General features: G+C 39.3%; 1 protein-coding gene across 5 annotated transcripts in view; it reads left to right on the top strand.

Annotated features, from left to right (window-relative positions):
- Positions 1-2,823: 2,823 nt before the first annotated feature.
- The window catches only part of SIDT1 (SID1 transmembrane family member 1), an 82,280-nt gene continuing 69,624 nt past the window's right edge, over positions 2,824-15,479 (top strand). For all 5 annotated transcript variants that reach the window (XM_069472621.1, XM_069472622.1, XM_069472620.1 and 2 more), the window contains exon 1: positions 2,824-3,045. In XM_069472621.1, coding sequence (XP_069328722.1) covers positions 2,824-3,045 — 222 coding nt within the window. The remainder of the gene's footprint in view (positions 3,046-15,479) is intronic.

Below are 15,479 nucleotides of genomic sequence, written 5' to 3' on the forward strand. Positions count from 1 at the left end.
AGAGAACTGGAGTCCCTGGTGACAGGCAGTGCAGACAGTAACTCTGTAAAACCTTCAGGAATACTAGGGAAATAAATGAAGATCACTCAAGTGAAAACAGAGGCTATTTATTCAGAACTTGCTCTAGCAAAGAAGTTAGCCACCATCACTTGTGTTTGACGGAGACTCAAATGCAGACAGGAGAGTGAGAAAATTTTATGGTGAAATAAGGGGAACCTTTCAAGCGTACGCTGATTGGATCTTGGTGTGGGGAAGCTGGAGGCAAGCCAACTATATGCAGGGCATTTTATGGTCTGGGAACCATATTTGGCTTCCTCTGATTGATCCTGAGTTGGAAGCAGCAGCAAAAATTCGGGAAACTGATCCATTGACCAAGTCCTAACAGTTCTGGACCATTTGCTGCAGAGGATGTGGTTTGACTTCTGGACTGGTTGCTGCTAAGGTTGTAGTTTGGCTTCCTGAGCTGATTGCTGCAAAAGTTGTGGGTCAGAGTTCCATTGCCATTTATGGTCTGGCCATTGCCCTTTTGTATGTTCGGTCCCTCACAGTAGAATCTTGGCATTGTAGATATTTAAAAACACCTGCCTCAGGGATCATATTTTATTTTTTAGCAACTGAACTAGAATCATATAATAACAATATTTGCTCCTACAACACTTTAAACTTTTTAACATACTTTCAAATGCATTCTTCCCCTTTTTATCCTTACAACAAACTTGTGATCCTTAGAGATTAATTATTTAAGGTCACTCAATAAATTTGTGTTAGAATCAGGATTAGATAATAGTAAAGAGTGATTTGTAATATATAACTCAAATTGGTATAGATATCACTTACAGTGGCTTTGAAATAAATATTGTAGGTTTTATATTATGATAAAGGATCTGTTCTAATTGCTTCTTACTTAATTGCTTAAAGTTGGGATGAAACATTGAAACAAGGGTCAAATACCTACAGGGCTATCATGTGGAAGAAGGATTAGGTTTATTCCTAGGACTCCAGAGGGCAGAACTAGTATGAGTGGAAAAGAGGCACATTTCAACTAATAATGTGAAATATCTTTCTAATAATGAGACACTTGCCCCCAAAAGAAAGCCAGTTCCTCATCTCTTGTGGTGTTTAAGTAGAACTGCATGATCCTACATATCTAGAGAGTCCAGGAACTGGCCACATCGGCTAACCTCAAAGACCTTCAATAAATTTCAAGTTTATGAAATTTTGTTAAACTTTGAAATGAGGCATAGACATGTTCAATACAGCAGTTTAAAGTCATTCAAATTCTGGATGAAATTATTATGTTATGTTTCTCCAAAACAGTGAGCTCTGTTTTAAGTTTTACCCCCAGACTCTTCTTTGAATTAGTATTTTTGCCCATGTTCCCACACATTTTTTAAAAGTGAAAATTGTCCTAATAAGGAGTTATCTAACTCAATCCTCCATCAGCATCGTTTCTGATTTCACAGTTAGAAAACTTTATACTAAATGTGTTGCATTCATTTTTGATGTTTTAATGAATTGGGGGAATTTGATGAGCTAAAGACAAAAACAAACCCTTCTTTCAAATGGTAAGTACTAGAATTTTAATCTGCAATCATAAGTCTGTGAACAAGATCTTTTTCTTCTTTGTGGTTTCTTTTTTAATGTTCCTTCAAGTCACAATTACATGTTTTCTAGTGTGCAAATAACTTGAAGCTAAAATAAAACAGTGAGTCTTCTTTGACACCTAAATTGTGATTGTTTAATGTTCTCAAAGGACTTCTGCTGGATCCTTTTCTCACCCTACTCCTTACCGGCCTCTTTAACCGTTTAAATCTAATCTAATTTTTGTCAGACCGGTACTTCCTTTTTATGATGTACTATGGTTTCTGTGTTTTTAAAAACAATTTAGAATCCTCAGGATTTTCGCAGAATCTGGAAGAAGTCATTACAAAGATAAAGTAGGCAAGAGACTGGGATGGAAAGAAACGCCTTTGCGTAAATCTAGTTAAGTTATTCTGAGTCCTCTTTGACAACTTCCGGGACCAGACTTGAGGGGGTGCTGGAAATTGTTCTCTTTGCCATATCTTTCTTTTCTTTTTTTTTTTTTTTTACTGTCCATATTTACACACATACACATATGGCGAGGGAGAGAGAAAGTGATGACGTGAGGCTCTCCTTGGAGAACAGGAGGTAATAAGGAAATGAAACAGGTGTCTGAGGAAGGGTTCTACTAGAGAAGGGAGAATAGAGAACAGTCATCATTCATTCAGACCGGCAAGAGTTCTTTGCAGGTAGCAGCCTGGGAGAGCGAACTCGTGCACCCTCCTGGGGGACGGTTCCTGTGCTTCCTATTGCTTCGCCTGCAGCCAGGGTGCACGCTTATTGGAAACGGACCGAATTTCTTTCTCGATGTCTGGTCAGGTTGACGCTTCGCGACTAGTGGATATTTCTTTTTAACATCTCCAGTGCCTTTTCTGTTACTGCCGTTGTCGAGCTGGAGGGGAAGAGGTTGGTCGAAATTCTGGCTGGGTGAGTGGGGGATTCTCGGCGATGAAAAAGAGGGGACATAGAAGCCTGAGGAAAAAGCAGCAGCTCCCCACCCCCACGTCTCCTGCCTCCCCTACTCTCCCCCCGTGACCTGCAGTGGAGACCCCGGGAGGCAGCATCAATATTTGATCGGCCCTTCGCCAGCGCGCCGCCGGCTCTCCCCCGCGGGGCTGCAGGCACCGCCCGCGCTGCGCTGAAGCCGACGCCCGGCCGGCCGCCCGGCTTCGCGAGGAGCCGCTCCGCGCTCGCCCGCTCCGCAAGGTGGCTCTGCCCTGGGGCCCGGGCGCGGCGCCCACCATGCGCGGCTGCCCGCGGCTCGCGCTGCTCTGCGCGCTGCCCTGGCTCCTGCGGGCGGCGGTGCCCGGGCAACCGGCTAAGCCCCCGGTGCAGTCCCCATCGCCGCGCCGCGACCAGAGCGACCCTGCCAGGGGCGCCGATTTTGATCACGTCTACAGCGGGGTGGTGAGCCTCAGCACCGAGAACATCTACTCCTTCAACTACACCAGCCAGCCCGGCCAGGTAAGACGCTCGCTCCCTTCGCTAGACTCCTAAAACTTGCCGGATTTCAGAGCCCGGTCGCTGTTTTGGGTTCCCCTGGGGATCGACCTGGGGAGACCTCAGGAACTGGGGGACCCTGTTTCCCTCCCCGCCCGAAGCAATCACCGCCCTGCAGCCCGACCTGCCGCAACCAGCCTCAGGGACAACTCCACTTCACCTGGCGCCTCTCCTGGCCTGGTCGCTGGCATTTCTGGGCATTGCAGGGACCCTAGTTCCCTGCACTGTCTGCGGGTCCTGGCTCCCTGCTGGGCCTTTCTCTAGGAAAGTCTCTATTTCTGGAGATTCGGGATGAGGCGGGGAGGGGGAGACCGCACCTCTCTTACTAATCCCCTGCAGAGAAGGAACCTCATTTCATTTGGATGATTTAGCCAACCCCTTGTATTTCATGGCACATGGGAAGAGAGAGGTGCTCAGAGTCTAAAATGGAAATTGTGCGAGAATGGACGGAAGCTGCAGAACCTATGTGCATTCAACAGTCATTTCCCGCGTTTCTGTACCATTGTCACACGTTGTGCCTCAGAGACACCAAAAGACCTGATCAAAGACATAGGAACTGCAGCCATCAGCTGATCTACCCAGGTTCTAACTTTAAATAAGGGTGAAAGTTCTAGACACATTTCTGGCAAGGGTTGAGGTGAGACGGGGGGGGGGGAAGATGACTGTTAACGATAACTATCCCTTTGACATATATACTCTGATTATATACTGTAAGAAAATGCATATAGTTCACTTTTCTTCTCTGATATGGTACCTCTGGAGCGCGGGGTGGGGGTGGGAGAACTCCCCAGTGTACCTGCCTCTGGACCTTGTTCCCATATGGATGTGTTTATGTACCCATTACTGTGCCAGCATGCCCCCTCCCTCAGGGATTCCAGAACCAGATGATCGGAATACCATGATATACCTACCTCTCTGATTATCACCCAGAATCAGAACTCGAAAAACCTCATTGCTTCAGTTAGTGAGCGAGGCTGATATTGAACAGGAGGGACCACTGTGACTATCAGGACTCCCAGACATCTTCCAGTTGTGTAGTGAAGAAGGGCCCCAAGTGCCCCATCTCTAGTCTGGCACCAAATCCTATGGTGCTGTAACCATGGCAGCACAGCCCTCATCCTGCTCCATCCTCCAGTAACCTTCAGGCTGTGCGTCCTCTGTGTACAGTAGTGAGCAGAGTGGCTGTGTGAAACCCATTCCATGGTAGCAAGAGGGGGCAGTTTTTGTTTCCCAAACCCGGTAAACCTGACCTCTTCCTAGCCAGTGTGGGATACCCACCAGCTGCCTGACATATTACACATGAGGTACGTTCCTAGCCCTGTGATTGGCTGAGAACAGAAAAAAAGTCTGAAAACTCCATGGTCTCTGGGTGTCAGTTTCCCCCTAAATCATAGGTAAGGAAACTCAAATTACATCTGCCAAGTAAATCCTGATACCAAGCTTTGGTGTTTCTTATAGTTCTGCTTAGAGATAGATTGTCTGCTTTTAAAATATTGCCTTTGCCTTTCTCCTCTTAATATTGTATGAGTTTTGCAGTTGAAATCACCTGCTTGAATTTCCTAGTAAATCTTGAGCTATTGAGAGCAGAGGCACAGTCATATTCATTTCTGTAGCCTAGTACCTAGCGCAGGGTGTGGCACATAAGAGGTTTATAAATGTTCTTCCAAAAATGAATAAGTGAAGAAAGGGTTAAAGAATCTTTAAGCTGAAGCTAAATAAAATGAAACATATATTATTTTCATTTTCAATTTAATGAGTTGAAAAATGTGAGATAATTTCAGGTAAAAGCATAAAAGCAAAGTTTTTCATAAAACAAATTTTGTTTTTCACAAAAACAAAAATTTTAAAAGTTGTTCTATTCCATTTCTATTTGGACTATATGTATGTTGAAATGCCCTTTATTTTATGAAATAAATAGTTTAAAAATATCTTTGCATAATACAATAAAAAGTTGACAACCCAAGCAATTCCTAGAATTTTCATTAAAATGTTACTACTCTGAGAAATACAACATTGGGAACCATAAGCCTGGCAGATAACAAGGATTTCAATTATTTTAATGCCAGTATTCAGTAAAATATAAACCAGATGACCTCAAATCTTACAGCTTTCAGGGACCAATCTTTAACATGCAAATAAGACAGTAGAACCCTCAACCCACTTACTATGGGAAATTATCCTCCTTTCTTACCAGCCAGACCTGTTGATTTCTCCAGAGATGACATTTTCCTGATCTGTCGGTCCAAATCATTACTTTCAGTTTCTATCAATGGCTACTCTCTTCTTGGTTCTTTTTACGCCATGATGGATACTAGCAGCCCCATCTTCTATAAATACAAAGCTGTTGAATGCAGCAGAATTTTACTGAGAGTCTGGAATAACTTAAGGGAATTATAGCACAACACAGGATAAGTGATAGATTAAGTCAGAAACCTAGGCAACACTGTCCCAGTAATTTACCAGCTACTCCCTACCAGGAGGGATTTCAAGGTAGTGGCACTCTCTTTCAGACCCTGGCTTGTCACCATCTTCTTGGCCATCCCCTCACTCACATCCCAAATGTTTGCCTCCACCCTCAAATTTTTGTCACTCTTCCATGTTGTGCAATTTTTGCCTCTATCACCAACCCCAAACTCACTAAGGGGCTCTACCAAATAAAGATCTGTGATCCCAGATCCACGATCTCCAGAGTGGAAGTTTGGGCATTGCTGTTTTTCCTCTAACCTGAATAAAGTCATAGTCAGGTAGGTCTCCCCCCCTGCAGGGTCATTGCCCAACACTCCTCTTCAGTGCAAGAAAGAATTTGGTTTAGGAAAAAAAATCTCTAGTGTTTGAGATTCAATTTTTTTTCTTTATTCTTCAAGCCATTGTTGTTCGCCATTATTTTTCCTGTGCATTGAAGGAGAAAGTCTATTCTAAGTTTAGGCTTTGGTGAAGGAAGGAAGCTATTGTGGTAGATGTTTCTCCTAATCTTTTCTGTCAGCCATTGCATTTTCCAAACCAATGCTGTCCCAGAGAAGGAGTTAGCCAAGCTCATGTCATGTTAATTGGCTGAACTCAGCACCAGGAAAAGTCTCACATGCCTTCCAGGCATAGAGTAATGTAAATATGAAGTTGCCTTTAAAAAAAAAAAAAGTGACTGAGAGAATGGAATGACTGGTTTAAAGAAGAATAATGAAAATAATGATTGAAAATTGGTTTCACTGATCATCACCTAAGAGCACATTTAGGAATAACATTGATCAGGTGTCCGGCAGATGTGAGTGGGGGAGGGGATGGGTGGATACATAAAAAATGAGTGCGATGCACACTGTCTAGGCGATGGACACTTTTGAAGCTCTGACTTGGGGGGCGGGGGGCCAAGGGCAATATACGTAACCTAAACTTTTGTACCTCCACAATATGCTGAAATAATAATTTTTTTAAAAGTAAGAAAAAAAAAAAGAAAAGAATGATTGAAGGTACAGATTAGTCAAGATCATGGTTGATTTCATTTCTCTGGAGGGGAAGTGTCTGGAGACTCCCCTTAAGGGGAGTAGGATTACACTGTGCAAACAGGGTGTTCTGTAACCACCAGGCTCAACCAAACTGGAAGGAAATCACCTCGTCGGGAAATTTGCCAGGGATATGTTTGACTGGGACAGAGGGCACAAACAGGTTTACTGGGAAATGAGAATACCCTTGTAGAGACAGGTGGCAGCCACGATCAGATATTTTTATTTGAGTTAGATGGTGATAAGAACCTCTTTTATAAAAATCAACTCCTGTGCAACTGGCTGTCTTCTCTGAGGCTTCCAGTAACAGAATTCATTGTTTGCCATAGAATTTTGAATTTGAAATGTTTCCCTGGAAATGGTTCTTTCATTTTGTATATTAACTGAGATATTTATCTTTTAATGACATATATTATACATTTCTAAGCCCAAAGAACAATTCTTGGCTTTATTAATATCTAGAACCAGTTATACCAGTCTCTTGGATCCAGATTCAAAAAGCCTACCCAGCCCTCATGAACAATGAAATACCACGTGGACTCACAGTGGTAAGTTCTAGCTATATACATAACTAGCTACCCAAAAGAATTAAAAACTTTGATATGATGGTCTCAGTTCTCTCCGCCTCATTTAGAGGATGCTTGGTCTTTAGGTACTGAGGCCAACAAGCCCTCTCTGCTGTCCTCCCACGGCCTCGTGCTGAACTGGACTAGTGCTTGTTGGAGGAACAAATCATCTCATTAGCACATTATGTGGATGATTGGTCACTGTCGCAGTCCATCTGGGCTGATAAAACAGATCAACATCAGCAAATCCCATGTCTAGTGAGGGCCTGCTTCCAGCTTGTAGACAGCTGCCTTCTCGCTGTGTCCTCACGTGGCTGAGAGAATAAAGAGAGAAGCATGATCTCTTGTGTCTCTCCTTATAAGGGCACCAATCCCACCATGAGGGCTTCACCCTCATTGCCTCATTACCTCCCAAAGGCCCTATTTCCAAAGACCATCATATGGGGATTAAGTTTCAACATGTGAATTTTGGTGGAACACATGGACATTCAGCCCTTAGCAGTCACCTCCCACATTTTTCTCTGAGACTCTGAAAACAGGGCATCAGCGTATTATAAGGGTATTTACAGGCTGACATTACTCCAATTCTAGGTTCAATATTATGGAAGATCTGCCTCCTGCCTGCCCAGACCTGATAATCAGGTGCTAAATTGTAAAACGGATTCTCTAAGTCTGTGCTGTCCAGTATGGTAGCCACTATCCATATGTGGCTGTTGAGCACTTGAAATGTGACCAGACTGAATTGAGATGTGCTGTTAAGTATAGAATACATACCATATAAAAAATATAAAATGAATCCTTAATATTTTTATTGTGTTTGGTAATTTTTTGATATATTAGATTAAATACACTGTATTCATAAAATTACCTATTTCTTTTTACTGTTTAAATATAGACATTAGAAAATTTTCAAACACATATGTGGCTCACATTTTATTTTTATTATATAGCACTGCTCCAAGTACTGCAAGACCTAAAAGAAGTCATATATACCACACGTAACTTTGTTTGAGGAAATGAGACTTGAAAAGGTCATAATAGATAAGTAGAATTTTGATAGGCAGAAAGAAAGGGAAAGACATTTCAGGTATGGAAAAATATATCTGAGTTCTTTTTTGGCAAGACTACATCAGAGTTGGTATTGTATATTTCCCCCCAGAGGCACATAATGTTTGCTTGTCTCTTTTTGTGATGATAGCCAGCATTGATCATCATTGTCTAGTTCCACGAATTCATTAGGAGCAGTAAGATAATGATATTTTAATTCTATCATTTATTTTCCATTTTATATACTGGAATACTTCAGTAATGAGAGACTTCTCTTCATCAGCTTATTGGTTACCGTAAGCTGCTGTTTGTGAAGAAACATGAAGTAACCTTTTTTGCTCCAAAACAAAACAAAAATGGAGTAAATATTTCATTCTTTATCCTTTATTTACCAATTTTCAGAATAGTGAGTTAGTCTTGTAGCATCCTGTAATGATGATCAATGAGGTCTTATTTAATATAATCATGAGCTTATAGGTTTAAATATATTTGATATATTTTAATTTATTGCAGCTTTTATTCTTATTTAAGTTTAAATTTTCCATCTTTGGCCAGTGAAGGCCAATTCAAGTTGGCTCTTGAATTCTCCTGGTAAAACCCAAATGCTCTCTGACAGCTTCCTTGCTTTCTTACATGAAAAGTTATTTCTATCCCCATTCTACAATTGGCCATTTCCCCAGTAAGGTCAGGTTCCTTTGATCTTTTTAGAGCTCATAGCTTGGGAACTAGAGGACCTTATTAAGAATGGATTGGTAAATTTTTTCTAAGCCTTTTCAATGGAATGCACTAAGGAATATGTCATATCATAAGTTTATACATTACTTCCATTTCAGCTTCAGAAATGTAGTGTTTTTACATAACCTCATTGATATTATATTATCTATATCTCCTATCTCTCATGCCAAAAATCCTCATTCTCAACTAGATCAATTCAGTTATTATCTTAGCCCATATGTGTTGCTATAAAGGCTGGATGATTTATTAATATAAAGGAAAAGGGTTTACTTGGCTCACAATTCTGGCTGGAAGATTAGGCACCTGGTGAAAGCCTCAGACTGCTTCCACTCATGGTGGAAGGGAAAGGAGCCAATGTGTGCAGAGATCACATGGTGAGAGAGGAAGCAAGAGAGCAGTAGGAGGAGGTGCTGGACTCTTTTAACAGCAGGCTGTCACTGGAACTAATAGAGCAAGAATTTATTACCATGAGGACAACACCAAGCCATTCATGAGGGATCCATCCCCACGACCTAAACATCCCCCATTAGGCCCCACCTCTAATACTAGGGATCAAATTTCAACATGAGGTTGTGGGAGGGGGGACATCAAATTATTGCAGTTACTCATTATCTTTATCCCATAGTATGCATACATTTTTGATATTATCATTACCACCAACAATAAGATTATTGGAAACAGTTTAAAATTTACTTTTGCAGTTTTTTAAACCTTAGATTATATTTCATCATGGCCACTGAGTCAAATTGCTGTTCTCTAAACTAATGTAGCTTAGCTCCTTTTAGTGCAGTTATGCTATCAGTTTGTTAGGTTCATTGTTTCATTTTGCTTCTGACTTTTAGAGATTGCTTCTTAATTTTGTTTGAAAATTAAAAACAAAAATCTGCAAAATATGATATATTCAAAAAATACTAACTTCTATCCTTGTCCTTTGCATCCCCTTCCTTCTATTTCTCTACAAGTAATGGCCTATAAAAGAAAATGATTATTTTTAAGCCAGTTTTGTCTTTGTTCTAGTGGTTTCCTTTTTACTAATACACTTATATAATGCCCTTAGTCTCCTCTATTTTTGCCTATTGGCTATTATTTCTCAATGATGAACAATATTGAAATTAGCTGATATCTTTCTCTCCCTCTCTTTCTTCAAATCCCAATTCTAAATACCTAGTTAATACCTATAAAGAAATTAATGATCCTGGGCATTAGTGAGACTGTGCCTCTATAAAATTTTTTTTTTTAAATAGCCAACTATGATCATGTGTGCCTGTAGTTCTAGCTACTCAGGAGGCTGAGATAGGAGTATATCTTGAGCTTAAGAGTTCGAGGTTACAGTAAGCTCTGATTGCACCACTGCATTCCAGGCTGTGACAGAGTGAGACCCTGTCTCTAAAAAGAAAAGGAAAGAAAGGAAGGAAGGAAGGAAGGAAGGAAGGAAGGAGGAAGGAGGAAAGAAACTTATTCTATCACATATTCTCTCCATTCACCCTCCATTTTTGGTTAGTTGTATCTGCATTATTACAGGGTATAGTCATTATAAGCTATACTGTCTTCCTTATAACCAATTTTTAGTCTTGGTTCTATAGGCACATATATATTTAAAGATCTAGTTTTTATGTTAATGTCCTCCAGTTATTTTGGTTGTCTAAATCTTATTCTCTAGGGAATAATTCAGGAAGAAATCATGAGAACAATATTCCCAGAGTTCTTTCATGTTCATAACAGTTTGCCTGCAGCCTTTGTACTTGCAGGACTGTTTGGCTGGATATAAAAATCCCTGGCTCACACTTTTTTCCCTTGAGCTTTAAATATGTTGCTCCTTTGTATTCTAGCAAAAGTGATGACAAAATGATTTTCTTTCCTTTATAAGCAACTTTATTTTCCTTCCTGGATTCCTGAAAGAATTTTTCCCCTTTTTCTTTCAAATCCAACAGTTTTACCAGACTATATCTTGTAGGTCAATTTTCCCACATATGTGGTGTAACTTTTCACTACATAGCTTCAATGATTTTTTTTTAATTCAGAAATGTTTTCTTGAATTGGAGTTTTTAGGATTAGTCTGCCCCAATGCTTAATTATCTTCTTCTGGCATTCCCTTTGTACTTATATTGGCCCTTCTTTGTTGTTTTCTATAACTATCACTTTTCCAGAATTACTTTTATTACTTTCTTTATTTCCTGCCTGAATTTAAAGCTTTTTCCTCTATTTCACCTTCTATTTTCCTTAAGAAACTACTGAGATATTTATTATATTCTTGTGCTACTTCAAATTTAATATTTATTTATGAAATAATTTTTAGATTTCTAATTTTTTCAGAGTTCTGACACTTCCTTTTTTAAACCTTTATTTTCTCAATCATCTCATTTCTGAATTTTTAAAGTTCTGACTTATATTCTTCTTTCACAGTTTTAAAATTTTTCATAATTTTTTAACTCATTTTTTAAAACTAGGCTATAGTTTTCATCTGTTTTATAGTCATGGCTTTCTGGCATATGTTCACTATTTGAAATGGTGTTTTCTGTTTCTTATTCTCTTTTACTTTCAGTGACTTTGTATGGGATTTAATTGCAATTATTGTCTATCACTCATGTTTACATTGCTGAGTATCCTTACTTTTAGAAAGGAAACAAAGATCTAGATACATTTCCTAGCTTCCTTCTGCTGTGTTTTGGAAGTGATCAAAATATGATTTTCGGCCAGGCACGGTGACTCATGCCTGTAATCCTAGCACTCTGGGAGGCCAAGGCCGGAGGATCGCTCAAGATCAGGAGTTTGAGACCAGCCTGAGCAAAAGTGAGACCCCGTCTCTACTAAAAATAGAAAGAAATTAGCTGGACAACTAAAAATATATAGAAAAAATTAGCGGGCATGGTGGCGCATGCCTGTAGTCCCAGCTACTCAAGAGGCTGAGGCAGAAGGATCGCTTAAGCCCAGGAGTTTGAGGTTGCTGTGAGCTAGACTGATGCCACAGCACTTTAGCCCGGGCAACAGAGCAATACTCTGTCTCAAAAAAAGAAAAAAGAAAAGAAGAAAAATATGATTTTCTTTCCGAGATCTGCTTCCACAGCTTACCTCCCCCATTTTATGGAGACTTTTCTGTCTTTTGCCCATGTATTCTCCAACCTGCTTGATTTGAATTCAACTCCCACGGCTTTTTCCCTGGCAGGGTTTTGTCTAGGATGGGAGTATTCATTAGTTAATTTTGAGAAGTCGTGAGGCCCATACTGTTCCAGAATGTTCTGTACTTCCTGAAGTATCCTTACACTTACCCAAAAATTGAAGCCAAAAAAACCCTCTTCAGGTTCAGCTGCTGTTTTCAGATTGGCCCTCCAGTCTTCTCAGTGAATACCTTTTGAAGAATGTTGGGGTTCTCTGATTCTTAGATCCACAGAGCTCCATGCCTTTCCTCTGCTACACCTCCCAGTTGCTAACACTGTACAGGTGTTGAAGCTATTGATAATTTTTTTCACACCCACTCATGTTTTAGGGTTTGTAGGGATACCTTAGCACTTAGGATTTTTTTTTTTTTTTTTTTTTTTGCGCAGATATTATTCTTCGAATTTTGGTTCTCTATCGAAGTTACTCTGTTTTCACAGGGGACATCAAGAAAGATTCAAAATCCATGCTGCTATTGATACCTTCTTCCTAGACTCCTCTACCTATTGCTTTTTTCTGTAAATTTAAATTTTGAAATAACTTGAAACTTACAGAAAAGTGAGAACACTATAAAGAACTCCAATATGCCCTTCTCTCATATTTCTCAATTGTTAACATTTTGTCAAATTTGTCTTAGCATTCTCTCTCCTTTAAAGCAGAATACTTTTTCCTGAAACACTTGATTGTAAGTTACAGACATGCTGCTCCTTTGTCTCTAAATATTTCAGTGTATATTTCCTATGAATAAGTGCATTTTCTTATATAGCCATCAAACAATTACCAAAATCACAAAATTAACATTATTATAATGCTACTATTTAATCAATAGACCCTATTCAAATTTCGCCAATTTCCCAATAATGTCTTCTAAAGCCAAAATTAAAAAAAGGTGTTTTTTTTCCTTCTGGTTCAGGATACAATTCAATAATACATATTGCTTTTAACTGTCACGAATCTTTAGTTCCTTAATGTGGAACATTTCCTCATTCTTTCTTTGTCTTTAAGGACTTCAATATTTTTGAAGAGTACAGCCATTTATTTTATAGATTGTCCCTCAATTCAGATTTGTCTTATGTTTTCTCACAATTATGCTCAGGGTATACATTTTTGGCAAACGCCACGGGATGGACATTGTATCCTGAGTGCATGATATCAGAGGCACATGATATTGGGTTTTCCTATTACTAGTGTGGTTAACATTGGTTGCTTGATTGAAATAGCTTCTCACAAGTTTCTCCACTGTAAAGTTACTATTTTCCTTTTATAATTAAAACATAATTTGTGAAGCAATACCTTGAGACTATGTAAATATCCTGTGCCTCATCAAGCTTCCAACAACTAGTTTTAGCATCATTGATTACTCTTTCCTGAATCAGATATTACAATGACGGTTTACAATTAGTGGTTTTGTAATTCACTGTTTCTTCTACATTTATCAGTTGACATTCTACTGTAAGAAAGAGCTTTTCTTCTCTCTCATTGATCGATTGATTGATTTTATTGGTATCAGTATGGATTCATAGATTTCTATTGGATCCAATTCTTATTGTTTTTATTTACATTAAAATATCATTATAAATAACTTACCATTCTAAGTATTACGGGATTTTTTTCTCTTAAAATCAGTCATATTACCTGTATATAGTGTGTATGTTAAGACTATCTCTCTCACACTAACACAGAAAGTAGGTTTCTTCTCTCCCCTCCCCATCACTAGCAAAATAATACTATTTTCATGGCTTTTAAGGAATCACAAAAGCAGATGACATTTTCACTCATCATCCAGGTCATCTCTTGGGTCCCATCATCTATATTATCCATTGGATCCCAAGGAGATCTTCCTCTAGACCATTTAATAAGTACAGCAATTCTCAGTTTTGAATTTGCGGTTAAAGAGATGAGCACATAATTTTTTTTCATGAGAAACTGAAAGCCACAATAGTGAAATTATATCAGTGATAGACAAGAATTCCTGAGTGTCTGACTCATGTCCACAATTTTCTCCATTTCGAGTCATGGACTATTGAGTTCTCAGAATTTCTTTTTCTTTCTTTCTTTTTTTTTTTTTTTTTCTGAGACAGAGTCTCTGTCACCCAGGCTAGAGTACAGTGGCCTCATCATAGCTCACTGCAACCTCAAACTCCTGGGCTCAAGCAATCCTCAGCCCCCTAAAGTGCTTGGATTATAGGTATGAGCCACCTCACCCAGCCATATTTTTGTAATACAAGTTTTCATTACTGGTTTCTGAAATTTGTTAAACTTTGCATTATATCCAGCGTAATGAGCTTGCAGGAGATTTTAATGCTCTTTTCAGTACTTGTATGTATTTTCTAAATATTTTACAATAAACATGTTTTACTTTTACCTAGGCAAGGACAACAAACAACTAAGAGGCATAGCAGTATTAGGGTAGAGCATGGAGTGGGGTCCCAGGAGATGTGTGTTTTTATCCCTTAACCTCCTGTGGACCTTCAGAAAATCCTGTTCCCTCCCTGATCTTCATTTTCCCCACTGATAGTAAGATGAGTGAATTGCATTTTGTATCTTATTCGATCATTAAGATTCGGTGTTTGGACACTTTATTGCCATGTGTCAGATTATAATTTTTTTCTAAACTATAGACAAGTAGGATAAACTTCTGGCCAAAAAAAGCATTTCTAACTCTTTAAAAGCAAGAAAATGAAAACTTTACTGTTTCTTAAAAGCTACTCTTTTTTTTCTTCTTCCTTTTATAAAAGTTTCCTGTGGGGCTCCTCACTGCTTGGAAGCAATTTTGTTTTGTTTTGCTTTGTTTTGTTTTTTTCTCTTCACTCCTGCCATGTGTGCTGTACTAGTATTCCAATTCCTGCTTTTCTTTTTTTCCCCTTGCTGGTGTTCCTGCTGAGTGTCATGTCAATAAGCTTGCTATCATGTTGGGTTCGGCTTTTTGGTTGTTGTTTTGTTTTATTTTTTTTTTTTGCTGCTGTGATAGTCCATTCCAAGGGGATATTTTAGGCATCTGATACAATGTGTAGAGATTTTCAGCCTTTCTTCCTTTCCTGCTTGATTTCAACTTGATATTAATACTTGAAGTATCTTCTATAACTGCAGTCTCCAACCTTCAGGCCACGGACTGCTACCAGTCAGTGACCTGTTAGGGACTGGGCTACACAGCTCCACTGCTGCCACCCCCATCCCCAGACTGTCCGTGGGAAAAAATTGTCTTCCATGAAAGCAGTCCTGGTGCCAAAAAGGTTGGGACTGCTGTAATCTATACCATTTCTCACTGTGTACTTGAATCTAAAAGACCAAGAGACTTGAAGATACTTGTGATATCTTGAAACTTCTTTGTTGCTGAAAGATGTCAGCATTTCTTTCTTCTTCTGAAACAAAAATAACCACACAGTGTTGCTGTAACCACGTT

The sequence above is a fragment of the Eulemur rufifrons genome, chromosome 7 (genome assembly GCF_041146395.1).
Source record: "Eulemur rufifrons isolate Redbay chromosome 7, OSU_ERuf_1, whole genome shotgun sequence".
NCBI classification, from domain to species: domain Eukaryota; kingdom Metazoa; phylum Chordata; class Mammalia; order Primates; family Lemuridae; genus Eulemur; species Eulemur rufifrons.